General features: G+C 45.9%; 1 protein-coding gene across 1 annotated transcript in view; it reads right to left on the reverse strand.

The window, feature by feature from the left end:
- rgs3b (regulator of G protein signaling 3b) overlaps window positions 1-22,986 on the reverse strand; it is a gene marked incomplete at both ends in the record, with an annotated part of 47,371 nt that overhangs the window by 6,147 nt on the left and 18,238 nt on the right. Inside the window, 12 exons of the mRNA XM_080532876.1 lie at window positions 2,592-2,647; window positions 3,790-4,216; window positions 5,138-5,163; window positions 5,635-5,742; window positions 8,187-8,230; window positions 9,003-9,114; window positions 10,778-10,861; window positions 11,270-11,610; window positions 13,047-13,086; window positions 13,516-13,918; window positions 20,862-20,967; window positions 21,771-21,852. Coding sequence (XP_080389002.1) covers window positions 2,592-2,647; window positions 3,790-4,216; window positions 5,138-5,163; window positions 5,635-5,742; window positions 8,187-8,230; window positions 9,003-9,114; window positions 10,778-10,861; window positions 11,270-11,610; window positions 13,047-13,086; window positions 13,516-13,918; window positions 20,862-20,967; window positions 21,771-21,852 — 1,829 coding nt within the window. The remainder of the gene's footprint in view (window positions 1-2,591; window positions 2,648-3,789; window positions 4,217-5,137; window positions 5,164-5,634; window positions 5,743-8,186; window positions 8,231-9,002; window positions 9,115-10,777; window positions 10,862-11,269; window positions 11,611-13,046; window positions 13,087-13,515; window positions 13,919-20,861; window positions 20,968-21,770; window positions 21,853-22,986) is intronic.

Below are 22,986 nucleotides of genomic sequence, written 5' to 3' on the forward strand. Positions count from 1 at the left end.
CTCAATCTCAAGTCCACCAGTCGTAGCAGGAAGAGTAATCTAGCTCAAGCCAGGGGCCACTGGCAGTCTCCGTGATAGAAGAAGAAATACTTTTTTATTTTATTTTTTGACACAGGAGAAACAGTACAAGGGGGAAAGTAGAAATCTTAGGAGACACAGTATAGGGGGAAGCAGGTGTCTCAGGACACAGTGCTGGGGGCAGGCCCGTCACTATGGGCGGGCCTCAGGGGGCCAGGCCGGCCCACAGACGTGCTGGTGCCCCCCCAACTGGCGGCCAGATATTCAATTATTATTTTTTTATTTTTTTTTATTATTATTAATCTTCTATATTTTATGTTAAATTAAGACATTAAAATTGAGAAACAATAGTGTGTTTTTCATTTTGTTGGAAGGGATTCTAGTGACAACCAATCATTTGAAAAGAAGTTGAAATATTGCACGTTACTGCATGCTGCTGCTACCGCCATTTCAGCTTTGTGAGCCGACTCAGTCGAGCAAAGTCAGTGCTTTTTGTAGTAACGTTAGGCCTGCCTAGATAGATATACGAACGTGGATTAAATCCTCGAAAGGTGCAGCTGCACCCAACCCCAATGGACAGAGAGATAGCACCAGCAGTAGCGACTGTGGGCCTGACACTAGTAGCACCCCGACTGCTACTACTAGCAACGTCACCCTTGCTGCTAATGTTAGCCCCCCGACTATTACTAGCACTAACGTGAGTTTAGCTACTAGCCCACCGACGAATGTTAGGGCTAGCATTGCTAGCCCCCCGACGACTACTGTTCCTGTTGGATTAGTGGTGGAGCCGGATGACCTTGGAATGGACCAGCCTAAACAGGTTATTTTGAGCAAATATCCAGTCAGAATGTTTGGTGCAAAAAACGGTCATTGGCCTCAAGCTGGAACAGGGACTGGCTTGAGTATTCTCTGAAAAAGGACGCCGCGTTTTGCTACGCGTGCAGGAAATGTAGGGTAGTGCAGCGAATTCAGGGTAAGTTAATATTGTGCATGTGCGTGTGTGTGTGTGTGCGTGTGTGTGTGTGTGTGTGTGTGTGTGTGTGTGTGTGTAGGCACCCGCCGTGGTGATGTTTTGCTAGTTGTATTCTCGTCAGCTTTTTCAATTGGAGAGATGGGCTGTTTGCATGGTTAGGCTATATTTAATGTGCTTTGTGTATAACGTGTTCAATGATGAGGATTGATGTATCTGGCTGATCCTATTTGCTGTAGATGGGTGGTTTAATGTGATGATCACACGATCGGTCGGTCATACTGTATACCTTTTGCAAGTTTACTGATTGCGTGCCAGTCTCGTAATTTTAGTTACGTAGGTTATTTTATTTAATTGTTGCTCTTGTAAGTGTGCCGGGTTGGTGCCAATTATTGACCTGTGTGCATTGTAATGCACAACTTGGCTTCTCCATGCTATAAAGGGGTGGTTTAAAAAACAAAACACAGAAAATAGATGACAGGTTTGTAATAAACCAGCTTCGCCTGTGTTATGTTATTTGCTGCATTCTGAGAATTTTAGGTCTAATCTTCATCAGTAGGCTACGTGTCCAATTTAGCCTCTGCCACCTCCTATGCATGTCAGTGTTGCATGACGAATACCATAGCATATTGGATTATCAAAAATAGTTAATAATGATTGTGCCCCCCCATGCAGTTCATTGGCCCACCCTAAGACTGGGCCCTGGTGACGGGTCTGGCTGGGGGGGTAGTAGATGTCTCAGGAGACACAGTGCTGGGGGGTAGTAGATGTCTCAGGAGACACAGTGCTGGGGGGTAGTAGATGTCTCAGGAGACACAGTGCTGGGGGGTAGTAGATGTCTCAGGACACAGTGTTGGGGGGTAGTAGATGTCTCAGGAGACACAGTGTTGGGGGGTAGTAGATGTCTCAGGAGACACAGTGCTGGGGGGGTAGTAGATGTCTCAGGAGACACAGTGCTGGGGGGTAGTAGATGTCTCAGGAGACACAGTGCTGGGGGGTAGTAGATGTCTCAGGAGACACAGTGCTGGGGGGTAGTAGATGTCTCAGGAGGGACAGTACAGGGGGGTAGTAGATGTCTCAGGAGACACAGTGCTGGGGGGGTAGTAGATGTCTCAGGAGACACAGTGCTGGGGGGTAGTAGATGTCTCAGGAGGGACAGTACAGGGGGGTAGTAGATGTCTCAGGAGACACAGTGCTGGGGGTAGTAGATGTCTCAGGAGAGACAGTTAAGGTGTAACCTGAAGAGATACACACAAACACATGAGAGACAGAGACAGAGACACACACACACACACACACACACACACACAGGAAGTGTCTCACCTGGCATCCTGACGTTCCTTTTTCTTCCTCCTCAGGAACATTAGACGACTCCTCACATCCCTGCACACACACACACACACACACACACACACACACACACACACACACACACACACACACACACACAAACACACAGGTAGAGCATAGTGTTAACTTAGGTTGTGGGTTCGATTCCTGCTGGGACCATATATACAGACACTCACCCATCACACATCAACACACACACACACACACACACACACACACACACACACACACACACACACACGTCTGGACTTACAGCTTCCTGGTCTTCTTCTTCATGTGTTCTGCCTCACAGCTGCAGCCTGGCTCCTCCTGGGGGGGAGGGGGAGAAATACATTAACATCTAATAATATAATAGATAGGCCTAAGTCTACTAAGTCTACTAAGTCTAAGTCTACTCGAAACAAATGCATGGAGGAGTTTTTCATGGTCTTGTTTGGACATGAAACCTCTCATTCTTGTTATGTTTTTCAGGTGATAGTAGGCTGATTTAGTTATCGAGTTTAAGTTTAGATCGGAGTCTAGAATTACACCAAGATTTCTGACCTGTTTTCTAGTTTGAAGAGAGAGAGAATCAAGTTTTGCACTGACTTTCAATCTTTTGTCAGGTGCACCGAATACAACTATCTCTGTTTTGTCCTTGTTTAGTTGTTCAACGCAATTACAGAGATTGTCAATGGGACTATAGTCGTTCGGTGAGAGGGCTATGTAGATTTGAGTGTCATCTGCAAAGTCATGGTCGGCAATTTAGTCATGATGTGTCCCAATGGAAGCATGTAGAGATTGAATAGAAGGGGGCCAAGGATTGAACCCCACATCATTTTAATTTGGTCAGATACAAAGTTGCCAATGGAGACATAGTAGCTTCTGTCCTGTAGGTAGGATCTAAACCAGTTTAGGGCAGTGCCCGAAAGTCCTACCCAGGTTTTTAGTCTAATATATTAGAATGTCTATCTATTAGAATGTCTATCTATCAGAATGTCTATCTATCAGAATGTCTATCTATTAGAATGTCTATCTATTAGAATGTCTATCTATCAGAATGTCTATCTATTAGAATGTCTATCTATTAGAATGTCTATCTATTAGAATGTCTATCTATTAGAATGTCTATCCATTAGAATGTCTATCTATCAGAATATCTATCTATTAGAATGTCTATCTATTAGAATGTCTATCTATCAGAATGTCTATCTATTAGAATGTCTATCTATTAGAATGTCTATCTATTAGAATGTCTATCCATTAGAATGTCTATCTATTAGAATGTCTATCTATTAGAATGTCTATCTATTAGAATGTCTATCTATTAGAATGTCTATCTATCAGAATGTCTATCTATTAGAATGTCTATCTATTAGAATGTCTATCTATAATTAGAATGTCTATCTATAATTAGAATGTCATGGTCTACAGTGTCAAAGGTAGCGCTAAGATCTAGTAGATGGCCGTACCCTCCTCCCTGACAGCAGCTTGTACAGGTGGTGAACCGACCCTCCGTTCCTGGTCAGCTCCCTCCTCAGCGTCTGGGTGGACGGGCGCTTCTGCCCCCTCCCTTGGACCTGCCCCTGCCCCTGGACCTGGTTCTGGACCTGGACCTGGTCCAGAGGGGCGTCTGTCTGCTTCCCCTGGACCTGCCCCTGGTCCTGGTTCTGGACCTGCCCCTGGTCCTGGTTCTGGACCTGCCCCTGGTTCTGGTCCTGGTCTGGGTCTGTGTGCCGGGCCAGGCTGGCCAGGCGGTCCTGGAGGCCCAGGTGGTAGATGGTGCTGTCGGACAGGAAGTGGGGCGGCCGCGGGGAGGGGTGCTCCTGCTGCAGCAGGCTGCCCTCGCTCAGCGACCTCCGACCCCGGAGGAGGAGGGCGGCGGCCACTTCCTGCTTCCTGCAGGACGGGGAGGAACACTCCTCCTCCTCCTCTTCATCACTCTCCTCCTCCTCCTCCTCCTCCGCCTGCTTCTCTTCATCATCGTCGCCATCTTCCAGGTCTGGGTCTGGGAGTGGCAGGGGGGAGGAGGGGGAGGCGGAGAGGGGGAGGAGGGGGGTGCCCACGCATGCTGGCTCCGAGGCCTCAGATGCGCTCTCCCCCTCCCCCTGCTGTCTCTCCTCCTTCTCCACCCCTCTCTCCTCCCCTCCTCCTCCTCTCCCTCTCTCTCTCTCCTTCCAGACTCCTGCCTCCATCCCACTCTCTCTCTCCATCCCTCTCTCCTCCCCTCCTCCTCTCCCTCTCTCTCTCTCCTTCCAGACTCCTGCCTCCATCCCTCTCTCTCTCTCCATCCCTCTCTCCTCCCCTCCTCCTCTCCCTCTCTCTCTCTCCACCCCTCTCTCCTCCCCTCCTCCTCTCCCTCTCTCTCTCTCCACCCCTCTCTCCTCCCCTCCTCCTCTTCCTCTCTCTCTCTCCATCCCTCTCTTCTCCCCTCCTCCTCTCCCTCTCTCTCTCTCCACCCCTCTCTCCTCCCCTCCTCCTCCTCTCCCTCTCTCTCTCTCCACCCCTCCTCCTCTCCCTCTCTCTCTCTCCTTCCAGACCCCTGCCTCCATCCCTCTCTCCTCTCCTCCTCTCTCTCTCTCCATCCAGACTCCTATCTCCAGAGCCAGGGTTTGGTGTGTGTTGCCAGTGGTGCAGGCAGGGGGGGTGGGGGGCGTCTGGATCTTGGCTGGGGGGTCCAGGGTCTTGGCTGGGGGACTGGCCAGGCGGTATGAGTCAGGGGGGGGGCTGTAGGATGGGTGGGGGGGGTCAGGGGGGGGGCTGTAGGAGGGGTGGGGGTGGTGGGGGGGGGTTCCAAGACTGAGGATCCCAAGGTCACACTGGACATCATCCACTGGGCCCCGCATCTGGAGACACACACACACACACACAGACACAGACACAGACACAGACACAGACACAGACAGACACAGACACAGACACAGACACAGACACAGACAGACACAGACACAGACACAGACACAGACACACATACACATACACACACACACACATAAATCACAAAATACATCTTCTCAACTACAGGTAACTCACTGTAGAGTGTGTGTGTGTGTACCTGGTCGTGGAGGGGTGTGTGTGTGTGTGTGTGTACCTGGTGGTGTATGTGTGTGTGTGTGTGTACCTGGTGGTGTGTGTGTGTGTGTGTGTGTACCTGGTGGTGTATGCGTGTGTGTGTATGTGTACCTGGTGGTGTAAGTGTGTGTGTGTACCTGGTGGTGTATGTGTGTGTGTGTGTGTGTGTGTGTGTACCTGGTCGTGGAGGGGTGTGTGTGTGTGTGTGTGTACCTGGTGGTGTGTGTGTGTGTGTGTGTGTGTACCTGGTGTGTGTGTTCCAGCTGGGTGTGTATGTGGTCCTGTAGAGTCTGGTGCACCCTCCTCTTCTGCTCCAGCGTGTAGGCCTCCAGACTGAACACACTCTCACTCCTCTACAGGGGGGGGGGGGGGGGGAGGGGGGGAGGGAGGGAGGGGGGGAGGGAGGGAGGAGGGATATATAAGTCATCTATATAAGTCATCTATATAAGTCAGTCTATATAAGTCATCTATATAAGTCCGTCTATATAAGTCATCTATATAAGTCAGTCTATATAAGTCAGTCTATATAAGTCATCTATATAAGTCATCTATATAAGTCAGTCTATATAAGTCAGTCTATATAAGTCATCTATATAAGTCATCTATATAAGTCATCTATATAAGTCCGTCTATATAAGTCAGTCTATATAAGTCATCTATATAAGTCAGTCTATATAAGTCATCTATATAAGTCAGTCTATATAAGTCATCTATATAAGTCATCTATATAAGTCAGTCTATATAAGTCATCTATATAAGTCAGTCTGTATAAGTCAGTCTATATAAGTCAGTCTATATAAGTCATCTATATAAGTCATCTATATAAGTCATCTATATAAGTCAGTCTATATAAGTCATCTATATAAGTCAGTCTATATAAGTCATCTATATAAGTCAGTCTGTATAAGTCATCTATATAAGTCAGTCTATATAAGTCATCTATATAAGTCAGTCTATATAAGTCATCTATATAAGTCAGTCTATATAAGTCATCTATATAAGTCATCTATATAAGTCAGACTATATAAGTCATCTATATAAGTCAGTCTATATAAGTCATCTATATAAGTCAGTCTATATAAGTCATCTATATAAGTCATCTATATAAGTCAGTCTGTATAAGTCATCTATATAAGTCATCTATATAAGTCAGTCTATATAAGTCAGTCTATATAAGTCATCTATATAAGTCATCTATATAAGTCAGTCTATATAAGTCATCTATATAAGTCAGTCTATATAAGTCATCTATATAAGTCATCTATATAAGTCAGTCTATATAAGTCATCTATATAAGTCAGTCTATATAAGTCATCTATATAAGTCATCTATATAAGTCAGTCTATATAAGTCAGTCTATATAAGTCAGTCTATATAAGTCATCTATATAAGTCAGTCTATATAAGTCATCTATATAAGTCATCTATATAAGTCAGTCTATATAAGTCAGTCTATATAAGTCAGTCTATATAAGTCATCTATATAAGTCAGTCTATATAAGTCAGTCTATATAAGTCAGTCTATATAAGTCATCTATATAAGTCAGTCTATATAAGTCATCTATATAAGTCAGTCTATATAAGTCAGTCTATATAAGTCAGTCTATATAAGTCATCTATATAAGTCAGTCTATATAAGTCAGTCTATATAAGTCAGTCTATATAAGTCATCTATATAAGTCAGTCTATATAAGTCATCTATATAAGTCAGTCTATATAAGTCAGTCTATATAAGTCAGTCTATATAAGTCATCTATATAAGTCAGTCTATATAAGTCATCTATATAAGTCATCTATATAAGTCAGTCTATATAAGTCATCTATATAAGTCATCTATATAAGTCATCTATATAAGTCATCTATATAAGTCATCTATATAAGTCATCTATATAAGTCAGTCTATATAAGTCAGTCTATATAAGTCATCTATATAAGTCAGTCTATATAAGTCAGTCTATATAAGTCAGTCTATATAAGTCATCTATATAAGTCAGTCTATATAAGTCATCTATATAAGTCAGTCTATATAAGTCAGTCTATATAAGTCAGTCTATATAAGTCATCTATATAAGTCAGTCTATATAAGTCATCTATATAAGTCATCTATATAAGTCATCTATATAAGTCAGTCTATATAAGTCAGTCTATATAAGTCATCTATATAAGTCAGTCTATATAAGTCAGTCTATATAAGTCATCTATATAAGTCATCTATATAAGTCAGTCTATATAAGTCAGTCTATATAAGTCATCTATATAAGTCATCTATATAAGTAATCTATATAAGTCATCTATATAAGTCAGTCTATATAAGTCAGTCTATATAAGTCATCTATATAAGTCAGTCTATATAAGTCAGTCTATATAAGTCATCTATATAAGTCAGTCTATATAAGTCATCTATATAAGTCAGTCTATATAAGTCAGTCTATATAAGTCAGTCTATATAAGTCATCTATATAAGTCAGTCTATATAAGTCATCTATATAAGTCATCTATATAAGTCATCTATATAAGTCAGTCTATATAAGTCAGTCTATATAAGTCATCTATATAAGTCAGTCTATATAAGTCATCTATATAAGTCAGTCTATATAAGTCATCTATATAAGTCAGTCTATATAAGTCATCTATATAAGTCAGTCTATATAAGTCATCTATATAAGTCATCTATATAAGTCAGTCTATATAAGTCAGTCCATTGATGAATGGTAACTGTCGGACGTGAACCCAGGAAACAACAACTCTCACTCACAGAGAAACACTTCAAATCATCAAATCAACTGGTTGATGTTTACCTCTGTCCAATGAACGATGTACAGTCTCAGTATATCAGCTGGAACTAGAGGAGAGGAGAGGAGGAGAGGAGAGGAAAGGAGAGGAGAGGAGGGGAGAGGAGGGGAGAGGAGAGGAGAGGAGAGGAGGGGAGGACAGGAGAGATGGGGAGAGGGGAGGAGAGGAGGAGAGGAGAGGAGAGGAGGGGAGAGGAGGGGAGGGGAGGACAGGAGAGATGGGGAGAGGGGAGGTAGAGATTACATTACACATGTAGAGATGGATAGAAGGAAGCATGTAGAGATGGATAGAAGGAAGCATGTAGAGATGGATAGAAGGAAGCATGTAGAGATGAATAGAAGGGGGCCAAGGATTGATCCTTGGGGAACGCCACGTCATTTTGATTTGGTCGGATACAATGTGTGAGTGTGTGTGTGTGTGTGTGTGTACCGTGTGTGAGGCGGAGGTGGTGGAGGTAGAGGTGTGTGTGTGTGTGTGTGTGTACCGTGTGTGAGGCGGAGGTGGTGGAGGTAGAGGTGTGTGTGTGTGTGTGTGTGTGTGTGTGTGTGTACCGTGTGAGGCGGAGGTGGTGGAGGTAGAGGGGTGTGTGTGTGTGTGTGTACCGTGTGTGAGGCGGAGGTGGTGGAGGTAGAGGTGTGTGTGTGTGTGTGGGTGTGTGTGTGTGTACCGTGTGTGAGGCGGAGGTGGTGGAGGTAGAGGTGTGTGTGTGTGTGTGTGTGTGTGTGTGTGTGTGTACCGTGTGTGAGGCGGAGGTGGTGGAGGTAGAGGTGTGTGTGTGTGTGTGTGTGTGTGTGTGTGTGTGTGTGTGTGTGTGTGTGTACCGTGTGTGAGGCGGAGGTGGTGGAGGTAGAGGGGGCTCTGCAGGACGCTACAGTGGCCAGTCTCGTCCTCCCTGGTCAGCAGCAGCAGGTCAGTGTAGAGCAGCACCGTCACCTGCAGGGGGAGACAGAGAGCAGCAGGATCAAGTTATAATAATAACTTTGATTTATATAGCGCCTTTCAAGAAACCCAAGGACGCTTTACAAGGGAATGATCGGACAGACAAAACAGAAAACAAACAAAGCAAAACTGAAACAGTGACTAGGGGCCAAAGGCCTTGGAGAACAGATGAGTTTTGAGGGCTAGTTTGAAGGAGTCCAGGGTGGGGGCGTTGCGGATCAGTATGGGGAGGGAGTTCCAGAGGGTAGGTGCGGCCACGCTGAAGGCTCTGTCTCCAAAGGTCCGTAGGTTGGTGCCGGGGGGGATAGCAGGCCCATGCCCAGGGACCGCAGGTTCCGGGAAGGGGTATGCTGGGGGAGGAGGTCAGTTAGGTACTGGGGGGCGCAGGCGTGGAGGGATTTGTAGATGAGGATTTTGTAAGTGATGCGGGACGTGACCGGGAGCCAGTGGAGGTGAATGAGGGTGGGGGTGATGTGCTGACAGGGCTTGGTGTGGGTGAGGACCCTGGCAGCTGAGTTTTGCACATTCTGGAGCCTGTCCAGGGCATTGTTGGGAACCCCGAACAGGACTCCATTACAATAGTCCAGACGGGAGATGACGAAGGCGTGGATGAGGGTTTCGGCAACGGAGTCAGTGAGGGAGGGTCATAATCTGCCGATGTTTTTGAGGTGGAAAAAGGCGGATTTGGTGACAGATTTTATGTGGGACTGGAAGGAGTGGGTGGAGTCCAGGATAGTCCAGGTTTCTGACTTCGGAGGATGGGAGATGGAGCAGCCGTCGACCTCGAGGATGAAGTCGCCAACCTTCCGGAGCAGCGCCTTGGGTGCCACAACAATGAGCTCTGTTTTCTTACTGTTGAGTTTGAGAAGGTTAGATGTCATCCAGGTTTTTATTTCGAGCAGGCAGTTGATGAGGGACTGGGGGGGGAGCGGAGAGGATGGGGTGGAGCTGAGGTAGATTTGGTTGTCGTCGGCGTAGCAGTGGTAGTTAAGGCCGTGACGACGGAGGATCTGGCCGAGGGGGAGCATGTCGATGGTGAAGAGGAGGGGTCCGAGTACAGAGTGTTGGGGGACGCCTTGGTTGACTGGGGCTGGGGGGGAGCTTGAGCCGTGGATGGAGACAAACTGTTCCCTGTTTGAGAGGTATGATGAACCAGGAGAGGGCTGTACCAGTGACACCCAGGTCTCCTCCTGCTGATCCACATCTTCCTTCCCAGAAGCCTCCAGGGTAACGGATCTGAGAGGAGCAGGTCGAGTTTCAGCTCCTCTCTCTCTACCTCTCTCTCTACCTCTCTCTCCCCCCTCCTGTTTGCCTCCTCTCTCTCTCCCCCCTCCTGTCTGCCTCCTCTCTCTCTCTCTCCCCTCCTGTCTGCCTCCTCTCTACCCCCCCCCCCCGCGCTCCCTACGGAGCCTCACAAGGCTCAAACTACAGAGAAGTCATTACGGTGAAACCTGATGCTTGTAGAGGAGAGGTGACCTTCAGGTTTTTATGAAAATCTATTTGACTGACAGGTTAGGTCCCGGGGGGTGTTCCATCAACGTTGCTATAGGAAAATCCAGACTTCTTTTTTATAAATCTCCTGGTGTTCTACCTCCCCCAGCCTCCCCTGGTGTTCAGGGTTAGCGCCCCCTGGTGTTGGGTCAGGGCAGGACAGTACCTTAGTGGGCAGCAGCGAGCAGCTCTGGTGCAGGACCATCTCCTCTGACAGCAGCAGGGTCCTCTCACTGCTCAGGTCCAGAGGCTGGAACACAACATCACCACACCTGTCAGCCACGTGTCAATCACCTGTCAGTCACATGTCAATCACCTGTCAATCACCTCTCAGTCACCTTTCAGTCACCTGTCAGTCACATGTCAATCACCTGTCAATCACCTCTCAGTCACCTTTCAATCACCTGTCAGTCACCTCACCTGTCACGTGTAGAGTGGAGTATAGAGTTACATTTACATTTAGCAGACGCCTTATCCCAAAGCGACTTACAATCGATACATTTGACTAAGCAAGTGAATCATCAATCCACCAGTCGTAGCAGGAAGAGTAATCTAGCTCAGGCCCGGGGCCGTTGGCAGTCTCCGTGATAGAAGAAGAAAGAAAGATAACGAGAGGAGGAGGAAGAGGAAGGGGAAGGTGAAGAGGAAGAGGCGGTACCTGGACGAACACGGGGAAGATGAGTGTTTTGGGCGCAGGCGCGAGGTGTGTCCCATAGGTGGAGCAGGGCCGGTGGGACTGGACCATGGTGCAGTTCTGGTAGTTCCCGTAGCCGTGCTGGTAGCCTGGGGGGGCCGGGGGAGGGGGGGCCATGGTGGTGCTGCTGACCAGGGACCTCCGCAACGTCACACCCCGAGCCTGCAGACCAGAGTCCTGCAGGAGACCAGAGTCCTGCAGGAGACCAGAGTCCTGCAGGAGACCAGAGTCCTGCAGGAGACCAGAGTCCTGGAGCAGGCTGGAGCCCGGGAGGCCTCTGGTGGGGTGGGTCCGGTACAGCCGCCCTGGAGGAACCACGGAGGACAAACACATCAGAAACTCGTCTCACGTCTCTAGACGCTTCGCGCTTATGGCAACTTTGTATCAAACAAATTAAAATGATTTGGAGTCCCTCAAGGGTCAATCCTTGGCCCCCTTCTATTCCATCTCTACATGCTTCCATTGGGACACAACATAAAAAAGAACAAAATTGCCTGCCACAACTATGCGGATGACACTCAAATCTACATAGCCCTCCCATCGACAATCTCTGTAATTGTATTGAACAAATAAATGCCTGGATGACACAGAAACTTCCTCCAGCTAAACAGAGATAATTGTACTCGGTGCACCTGACAAAAGATCGAAAGTCAGTGCAAAACTTGATTCTCTCTCTCTTCAAACTAAAAAACAGGTCAGCAATCTTGGTGTAATTCTAGACTCCGATCTAAACTTCAACAGCCACATAAACTTGATAACAAAATCAGCCTACTATGACCTGAAAATTCAAAGTACTCCTAATTACATACAAATCACAAAATGGTCTTGGAACAAATGACATATCAGATCTCCTCCCACCCGATATTCCCGCAAGGTCCCTAAGGTCAGCTGAGACTAATCAGCTAATCATTCCAAGAGTGAAAACAAAACACGGTGCAGCAGCTTTCAGTCACGCTGCTGCATGCTCCTGGAACAAACTCCCTGAAGAGATGCTCTTACTATGCTGCTCTTGCTGTATTTTTAAATGATGTATGTAAAGCACTTTGAATTGCCCCTGTTGTATGAAATGTGCTGTAAGTAAGTAAGTAAAGCTTTATTTATACAGCACCTTTCATACAAGAAATGCAGCTCAAAGTGCTTTACAACAGGAATAAGAACATAAATTGAATATAAAAACATATATATACATATACAAGCATAGAATGAATATAAAAGCAGGGGAAAACAGTAAAAAGAACAGGTAAAGATAAAATACAATATTACGTAACAAAATTGTTTTAGCGCCCCTTGTTCCCCTTGTGAGTGGAGGCACGCTAACGTGGGCCCTGCACCGGACTCCCCCTGGCCTGGGTTGGCAGTCCTGCCGTGCACGCTACCCCACCCTGCCGTGCACGCTACCCCACCCTGCCGTGCACGCTACCCCACCCGCAAGGTCCTCCCCATCTCACCCGGTTTGCAGGGTATTTCAACCGGGGTCTGGTTACCCCTAAAAATCCAGGACTTATCGTATCGCTGTACTTGCCTTGTCGTAAAACATAATCGCACATGACACGTACGACATGACATGTTTCCGTACACGTTGAGGAGCGCACGAATGTAAGACCGGAACAAAACCAACAAATAAAAGAATAATAAACTCTATATAGATACATATATATATATATAATAACCTCTATATAGATACATATATATAATAAACTCTATATAGATACATATATATATATAATAAACTCTGTCTTACCCAGCGTCCCACTCCTGTCCTGGTACACCGGCTGTAACATCTGGAAGGAGAAGAGAGGAGGAGAGAGGAGAAGAGGAGGAGGAGAGAGGAGGAGGTTAGAGGAGGAGAGGAGGAGGAGAGAGGAGGAGGTGAGAGGAGGAGGTGAGAGGAGGAGAGGAGGAGGAGAGAGGAGGAGGTGAGAGGAGGAGGAGAGAGGAGGAGGTGAGAGGAGGAGAGGAGGAGGAGAGAGGAGGAGGAGAGAGGAGGAGAGGAGGAGGAGAGAGGAGGAGAGGAGGAGGTGAGAGGAGGAGAGGAGGAGGTGAGAGGAGGAGGTGAGGAGGAGGTGTGAGGTCACATGTTGCTCTTAAATATGCATGAAGGTCTCATCTCAACACTCTCTCTTCAAACAGACGAGAACATCCATCATAACCACCTAATAACACATAATCAATCACCACCAAAATCACCAATAAACAAACCAACCAATCACCTGACTTCCTGGGTCGACGGGGGACAGGATGATGTAGTTGTCCCCGTTGGAGGAAGTGACACGGGTGCCTTTCAGCGTCTGCGTCCTGGCCTTGTACTCTGACTCCTCCCTCTTAGGGAGGGGGGGGTCATCCCTCCAGAGGGAACGCAGCCCCCCGCCCCCGCCCCCAGCCTTGTCCCCCCCCTCCCGGGCCCCCCCCCCGTGCCTCTTGCGGCGCCCGCCCCCCGGCCTGCTGTGGTGGGAGGGGTGGGACAGCAGAGACGGGGGGGGGGACCTGTCTGCTGGGGGCTTGTAGGAGGAGGGGGGCCGGTGGATCAGACCCTCGAAATACGACGGTGGTTTCATCACCGGCGCCTCTCCTGTCCTCCTCCAGACCACCACCACGATCTCACATGGGCAGGTCCTGTCAGGAGAGAGGGGGGGAGGGAGGGAGGGAGAGGGAGAGGGGGGGGGAGGGAGGTAGAGGGAGAGGGAGGGAGGGAGGGAGGGAGAGAGAGAGGGAGGGAGAGAGAGAGAGAGAGGGAGGGGGGGAGAGAGAGAGAGAGAGGGAGGGAGAGGGAGAGAGGGAGAGACAGAGAGGGAGGGAGGGAGAGAGAGACACAGAGAGAGAGGACCGGTGAACATCTGGACTAGTAGATGGTTTAAACTATTTAACGGATGGAATGCTGCATGTGTACGTGACAGCAGCTGGTGATACAGCTGCTCACAGCATATATAATATAGATATATATAATAGATAACAGAATATATCATATATACATCTGTGTGTAGATGTGTAGATCTTCTGATGGCGGTTTTCCTGGATAAAACAAAGGGTGTACCACAAGGCTCCATCCTTGGTCCGGTCCCTATTACAGTATTTATTTACAGTATACTGTATATATATAGTATATATTAACAATATTGTATCTTCGGTACAAAACTGTAACCCCCATTGGATGGTGATGATACTGTGATATGTGCTAAGACAAACAGACTGAAGGACTGCTTCTACCACAGGGCCGTCAAGGCCCTGAACACAGAAAAGGCCTAAGTTCTGGGCCCAGGACAGTCCGGACGGATTGTATGGCAGCTAGTGCTGAGGCACAAACATGTACATTTTCAAGCCTGCAAACTGTGACACTTTAAAATAATGTGAAAAAATACTCTTTGTGCAATATGACAACCCTAGTTGACTATCTGTGCAGTATAGTACAGTGGATTGTGTACATAGCCCTTATTGATGTAAACCAGCTCCTTACCTTCTTGTGATTTTATGCATTTATGCTTTTTCTAAAAAATAAAAATAAAATCCCTTTCCTAACACCAGGGGAGCCACCCCTCCTAAATGTCGTTGTTTGGTACCTGTACTGTAGCAATGACAAATAAAGTCCATTCCATATGTTATGTTGAACAGTTTAACTGCTCTTCAGAGAGAGCTTGCTAAGGTGAAATAGCTACCTGATAGCGTGGGCCAGGTGTAGGGTGTAGTGTGTAGGGTGCAGGGTGTAGGGTGTAGTGTGTAGGGTGTAGGGTGTAGTGTGTAAGGTGTAGGGTGTAGGGTGTAGTGTGTAGGGTGCAGGGTGTAGGGCAGGCCTATTCAATTAGCGGCCCGGGGGCCGCATGCGGCCCAGACGTGACCCCCGATTGGCCCAGCCATAAAAGCAGAGAAAAACGTATTTCGCAAGTGTTCAGAAATTCATGCAGAAATGTCTACTATAGTAGCCTACAGAACGTGAATATAACACTCTAAACAAACTAAGCGGGGAGCTTAAAATAACAATGGACAACGTGATGGCTACAATTACTTTTATTCGCTCCACTTCGAGCCTCCAACATCGCTTATTCCGCAAGCTGCTGTCAGAAATGTCTGCTGAGCACCACGATCTGCTTTTGCATAACGACGTCAGGTGGCTGTCCAAAGGCAAGGCACTGGAGCGTTTCTGTGATCTCAGAGAGGAGATTACAACTTTCCTCCGCAGCAGCAAGCAAACGAAGGCAGAAACACACTTGAATCGCATACTGGACGACAACTTCATGGCTGATGTCTGCTTTCTGAGCGACATATTTAAACAACACCTGAATGACCTAAATGTGGGGCTACAAGGCAGAGACAAAACTGTGATTTATCTTGTGGAACAGACGCGCGCGTTTCAAATCAAACTGGACCTTTTCGCGGCCGACTTCTGCACCGGCAGAATGCTGCATTTTCCGACACTCCGCAAATGCGTCTCATCCCCGGCACACATCACAAATGTGATGACTGATTTCATTGCGAGGTTGAAAGAGAACTTTGCTGGTCGACTGGATGGACTTGCTCTGCCCGCAGAGGCGATGGGCTTTGCCAGAGACCCGTTCAATAGAAGGGGACTTATCCACCAGAGGAAAGGGAGTGGTGCCTTCCATCGACGAGGGGAAATTCATACTCGAACTTGTTGACATGCAGTCATCCGTAACCATGGCACAGGAGCTTCGCACTAATTGACCTGCGAAGTTTTGGAGTGATGTCAACGTGCACCAGTTCCCTAACGTTAAGAAAGTAGCAATCCATGTGCTCAGTATGTTTGGATCAACATACACCTGTGAATCAAGCTTTTCACACATGAACACAATAAAAAGCAGCTCTCGTTGTTCCCTGACTGACAGTACTCTTCACCAATGCCTTCGGATTGCATTGACATCTTATGAGCCAAATGTCACTGCTCTTGTTCAGAATAAAACATGTCACTTCTCACACTAAGAAAGTCAGCAGGGTAAGATTAGATTAGATTAGATTCAATTTTATTGTTTAACTGTAATTGTAACTTGTTAAATTGTGCACTCAAGGCGTTGATGGTTATTTTCATTCAGTTAAAAGCACTTTGTGATGTGCCTGGGTCAGCTATGACCAAATTTATATTTTACAAAAGGACATTTTTTTATTGGTATACTACTGTACACTTTTTTATGCACTTTGAGATGACTTTTGACGTGCCTGTGTCAGATGTTACCTCATTTAAAAGGAAAACTATAAATAAACTGCTTGTATTTCATTAGGCCTACATTCATTTGTGTTGGTTTGAAATGTGTCATTACCTGGTGCCTAGGCTACTGGCCGCTGAAAATGTCTGGCCCAGCAACATTTCTTGGTTTTCAAATCTGGCCCAACTGAATTTGTAATTGAATACCCCTGGTGTAGGGTGTAGGGTGCAGGGTGTAGGGTGTAGGGTGCAGGGTGTAGGGCAGGGGTCGGCAATAGGCGGCCCGCGGGCCATTGCTGGCCCATCACCAATAATATTTGGCCCAGCAGAATATTTGGAGAATCCACTTTTTTTTTTCTTTTTTTTTTTTTTTTTTTACAATATCCGACCGACAGTCCCACATATAGCGCCTATAATGTCCGAATAGAGAATCTACCTCCACCTGAATAATGCTTATTGTACTTTTATCCATGTTGAGAGTGAATGACACAGGGACAGATAATCAGGCAGCGGGGTGCACCGAAGCGCACTGACGCTGAACCCCTCATAGTGAATCATAAGTAGGTGGACAACGTGTAGTGCTGAAATAGCCGTGTGTGGTTTGAAAAAAATAACACCAGCTCAGTAAATAATTCAAACGTAATGTTTACGTATATGTGACTGCAACACACATATGAACAGTAACAAAGCAAATTCAGTTTAATATTCTGAAAAACATTGACAACAAAATCGGTGAAAAAAAGAAAAGAAAGAAAAGTAATCCGCTTATGCGAGGGGTGGTGGTGCATAGGCCTATGCTCCTGAAAAGACAGAGCAAACACGCTATTAGGGATAATAATTACAATGAGCCATTCATTCAAAATATACAAAATACAATTAGGTTATTAAATACAATAACGACAGGCTTGGTACTCACTTAATGTGAAAAGTGGCATCTCCCATCGGTCAGTATTTGCTTGATATCTGGTTATATGGACGTCACTTTAATCCGCAGGCAGTTCTCAAGTTTTTTTTTGCATCAATCGATTCCTCTCGTGCGTCTTTATCACATTCATTGAGGAAAAGGACGACTCGCATGTAAAGAAAGGGAACATTGTGAGCACGGAAGATGTGAGTCTCACAACGGCTTTGCGTTGATGAAACCAGGTAGGATGAACATTATAGTTCGCTGTCCATTCCTCTTTAAATGCCCTGTTTTCACCGTCAACTTTCCTCTTTACACCTTTGGAGAGTGACATGATGTTTCTCTTGCTAGTTAGCAGGTTAAATGTTTAGCTAACTTCACCCGGCAGGCAAACAACCAATCCAATAATAATGTGACCTTGTCTGGGAGGAGGGGGGAATCATTCAGAATGAAAGTATGTTAAATAATTATTAGAATAAGCTAGGCTACGCTACATCGTCAGTCCACACATTTATTATTCAAAACTATGGAAAAGGGTGAAACTACGTTTCAACGTTGTTGAGAATCACAACACAAACTTGCTAGTCAAGCCAAAATACTGCAACGTAATGGATTGGACTGCTACCTAGTTAACTACAACACTACTTTACATTGTTACCTAGTTAACTACAACACTACTTTACATTGTTACCTAGTTAACTACAACACTACTTTACATTGTTACCTAGTTAACTACAACACTACTTTACATTGTTACCTAGTTAACTACAACACTACTTTACATTGTTAGCAGGCTCACAAAACAAGCTGTGTTAGTTGACTAGCGATGTGTACATTTTTCGAAAGAAAAGTCAAAGCATTAGAATGTGTCACATTTTTTAACAATCAATTACTTATGAATGAATTAATGGAATGAATGAATGGTCTTTATTGTCATTGCTACAGTACAGGTACCCAACAACGAAATTTAGGAGGGGTGGCTCCCCTGGTGTTAGGAAAAAAAAAAAAAAAAAAAAAAAAAAGTTCGGGCCCGCCATCTAGTGGCTCAAAAAAAATTGGGCCCGAGGCCAAACCTAATTGCCGACCCCTGGTGTAGGGTGTAGTGTGTAGGGTGTAGTGTATTGAGTGTAGGGTGTAGGGTGTAGGGTGTAGGTTGTAGGGTGTAGGGTGCAGGGTGTAGGGTGTAGGGTGTAGTGTGTAGGGTGTAGTGTGTAGGGTGCAGGGTGTAGGGTGTAGGGTGTAGTGTGTAGGGTGCAGGGTGTAGGGTGCAGGGTGTAGGGTGTAGGGTGTAGGGTGTAGTGTGTAGGGTGTAGGGTGTAGGGTGTAGGGCAGGGGTCGGCAATTAGGTTTGGCCTCGGGCCAAATTTTTTTTGAGCCACTAGATGGCGGGCCCGAACGTTTTTTTTTTTTTTTTTTTTTTTTTTTGCTAACACCAGGGGAGCCACCCCTCCTAAATTTCGTTGTTTGGTACCTGTACTGTAGCAATGACAATAAAGACCATTCATTCCATTCATTCATTCATTCATTCATTCATAAGTAATTGATTGTTAAAAAATGTGACACGTTCTAATGCTTTGACTTTTCTTTCGAAAAATGTACACATCGCTAGTCAACTAACACAGCTTGTTTTGTGAGCCTGCTAACAATGTAAAGTAGTGTTGTAGTTAACTAGGTAACAATGTAAAGTAGTGTTCTAGTTAACTAGATAACAATGTAAAGTAGTGTTGTAGTTAACTAGGTAACAATGTAAAGTAGTGTTGTAGTTAACTAGGTAACAATGTAAAGTAGTGTTCTAGTTAACTAGGTAACAATGTAAAGTAGTGTTCTAGTTAACTAGGTAACAATGTAAAGTAGTGTTGTAGTTAACTAGGTAACAATGTAAAGTAGTGTTGTAGTTAACTAGGTAACAATGTAAAGTAGTGTTGTAGTTAACTAGGTAACAATGTAAAGTAGTGTTGTAGTTAACTAGGTAACAATGTAAAGTAGTGTTGTAGTTAACTAGGTAACAATGTAAAGTAGTGTTGTAGCTAACTAGGTAGCAGTCCAATCCATTACGTTGCAGTATTTTGGCTTGACTAGCAAGTTTGTGTTGTGATTCTCAACAACGTTGAAACGTAGTTTCACCCTTTTCCATAGTTTTGAATAATAAATGTGTGGACTGACGATGTAGCGCAGCCTAGCTTATTCTAATAATTATTTAACATACTTTCATTCTGAATGATTCCCCCCTCCTCCCAGACAAGGTCACATTATTATTGGATTGGTTGTTTGCCTGCCGGGTGAAGTTAGCTAAACATTTAACCTGCTAACTAGCAAGAGAAACATCATGTCACTCTCCAAAGGTGTAAAGAGGAAAGTTGACGGTGAAAACAGGGCATTTAAAGAGGAATGGACAGCGAACTATAATGTTCATCCTACCTGGTTTCATCAACGCAAAGCCGTTGTGAGACTCACATCTTCCGTGCTCACAATGTTCCCTTTCTATACATGCGAGTCGTCCTTTTCCTCAATGAATGTGATAAAGACGCACGAGAGGAATCGATTGATGCAAAAAAAAACTTGAGAACTGCCTGCGGATTAAAGTGACGTCCATATAACCAGATATCAAGCAAATACTGACCGATGGGAGATGCCACTTTTCACATTAAGTGAGTACCAAGCCTGTCGTTATTGTATTTAATAACCTAATTGTATTTTTAATATTTTGAATGAATGGCTCATTGTAATTATTATCCCTAATAGCGTGTTTGCTCTGTCGTTTCAGGAGCATAGGCCTATGCACCACCACCCCTCGCATAAGCGGATTACTTTTCTTTCTTTTCTTTTTTTCACCGATTTTGTTGTCAATGTTTTTCCGAATATTAAACTGAATTTGCTTTGTTACTGTTCATATGTGTGTTGCAGTCACATATACGTAAACATTACGTTTGAATTATTTACTGAGCTGGTGTTATTTTTTTCAAACCACACACGGCTATTTCAGCACTACACGTTGTCCACCTACTTATGATTCACTATGAGGGGTTCAGCGTCAGTGCGCTTCGGTGCACCCCGCTGCCTGATTGTCTGTCCCTGTGTCATTCACTCTCAACATGGATAAAAGTACAATAAGCATTATTCAGGTGGAGGTAGATTCTCTATTCGGACATTATAGGCGCTATATGTGGGACTGTCGGTCCGATATTGTAAAAAAAAAAAAAAAAAAAAAAAAAAAAAGTGGATTCTCAAAATATTCTGCTGGGCCAAATATTATTGGTGATGGGCCAGCAATGGCCCGCGGGCCGCCTATTGCCGACCCCTGGTGTAGGGTGTAGTGTGTAGGGTGCAGGGTGCAGGGTGTAGGGTGTAGGGTGTAGGGTGTAGGGTGTAGGGTGCAGGGTGTAGGGTGTAGGGTGTAGTGTGTAGTGTGTAGGGTGTAGGGTGCAGTGTGTAGGGTGTAGGGTGTAGTGTGTAGTGTGTAGGGTGTAGGGTGCAGGGTGTAGGGTGCAGGGTGTAGGGTGTACCTGATAGCATGGGCCAGGTCGACACACTTCCAGTGCTGGACAGGAAGGCCGTTGAGCTGCAGGACGGCGTCACTCTGCTGGAGACCTGCCTGGTGGGCGGGGCCTCCTGGAACACAACAACAACAACATCAACATCAACATCAACAACAACAACATCAAAAACAACAACATCATCATCAACAACAACAACATCAACATCAACATCATCAACATCAACAACATCAACATCATCAACAACATCATCAACAACAACATCATCATCAACAACATCAACATCAACAACATCAACAACAACAAAACATCATCAACAACAAAACATCAACAACATCAACAACAACAACATCAACATCAACATCATGAACATCATCAACATCAACAACAACAACATCATCAACATCAACAACAACAAAACATCATCAACATCATCAACATCAACATCAACATCAACAACATCAACAACAACAAAACATCATCAACAACAACAACAACATCAACAACAATAACAACATCATCAACATCAACAACAACAACATCAACAACATCAACAACAACATCAACAACATCAACAACAACAACATCAACAACAACAACAACAACAACAACAACAGACAGACAGAGGCAGACAGACAGACAGACAGGCAGACAGGCAGACAGACAGACAGACAGGCAGACAGACAGGCAGACAGGCAGACAGGCAGACAGACAGACAGGCAGACAGACAGGCAGAAGGAGACCAGACAGACAGACAGACAGACAGACAGGCACGCAGACAGACAGACAGGCAGGCAGACAGACAGGCAGACAGGCAGGCAGACAGGCAGACAGACAGACAGAAGGAGACCAGACAGATAGACAGACAGACAGACAGACAGATAGACAGACAGACAGGCAGACAGACAGACAGGTTACCGGGGTCGACGGCCTGGACGCGGACAGGGGCGTCGCTGCAGATGGTGAAGCCGAAGCCGTCTTTACCTCTGAGGATGGTCACCTGACAGGAAGAGGAAGAGGACAAGGTCACCTGACAGGAAGAGGACAAGGTCACCTGACAGGAAGAGGAAGAGGACAAGGTCACCTGACAGGAAGAGGAAGAGGACAAGGTCACCTGACAGGAAGAGGAAGAGGACAAGGTCACCTGACAGGAAGAGGACAAGGTCACCTGACAGGAAGAGGAAGAGGAAGAGGGCATGGTGACTACCGCGGTCTGAGGACCCCAGGACCTGTGTTACCAAAGCCCTGTTTCACACACAGTTCCTGTAAACAACATGGAGTCCCAACCCGGGTCCAACACTGATCTTCCCCGTTCACACCTGAGCTAAACGCCCTGAGATCACCGTGTTGCTCCCAGGTTTGCACCAGCTACTAGAATCACACATCCACCTGGATGCAGAACTGGAACGAGACAGGCGCGTGAGACTGACATATACCATATATATATATATATACAGTATTTTCCGGACTATAAGTCGCTCCGGAGTATAAGTCGCCGTCTTAAGTCTTAATTAAGACGCACCGCCAGGTTAAGACCTACCGCCACCCTTATTATGCGCTTCATACGCGCTACTGCTATTATGCAGGTGTCGCTAGGCGCCCACACATAAGACGTAAGACTCCCGTGCATATATTACTCATTGTGGGAGTGTTCATATGTTAATGAAGTGCGCTAGGCGCCCCTGCTATTATGCGATCTGACTTTGCGCCTAGCGCTAAGAAGTGGTTTGAAAACTTCTTAGGCGCTAGACTTCATGCACGTTTTGAAACACGAGCGCGCCTCCGCGGTTTGCGCATGCGCGCCGACCGACTTCTTAAGAAGTGGGTCAGCGCGCATGCGCAAACCGCGGAGGCGCGCTCGTGTTTCAAAACGTGCATGAAGTCTAGCGCCTATGAACTGCATAATAGCATAGCGCTTATGACTTAACGCAGCCGGTTCTTAAAGGGAATGGCACCTGGCACGCTGATTGGGTTGATTGAGAAGACGCCCAAAACACACCCATGACTAATTTCTGGGCTTAGCGCCGGGTCTTAGGCGCCCACTACCGCACGCATAATAGCAAAGTGGCCTTGACCACGCCTCCACATCTTAAGTTTAGATCTACCGCCTCGTCTTATTGCTTAAGACTTATGA

The sequence above is a fragment of the Nansenia antarctica genome (assembly GCF_963989245.1).
Source record: "Nansenia antarctica genome assembly, chromosome: 5".
Taxonomy (NCBI): Eukaryota; Metazoa; Chordata; class Actinopteri; order Argentiniformes; family Microstomatidae; genus Nansenia; species Nansenia antarctica.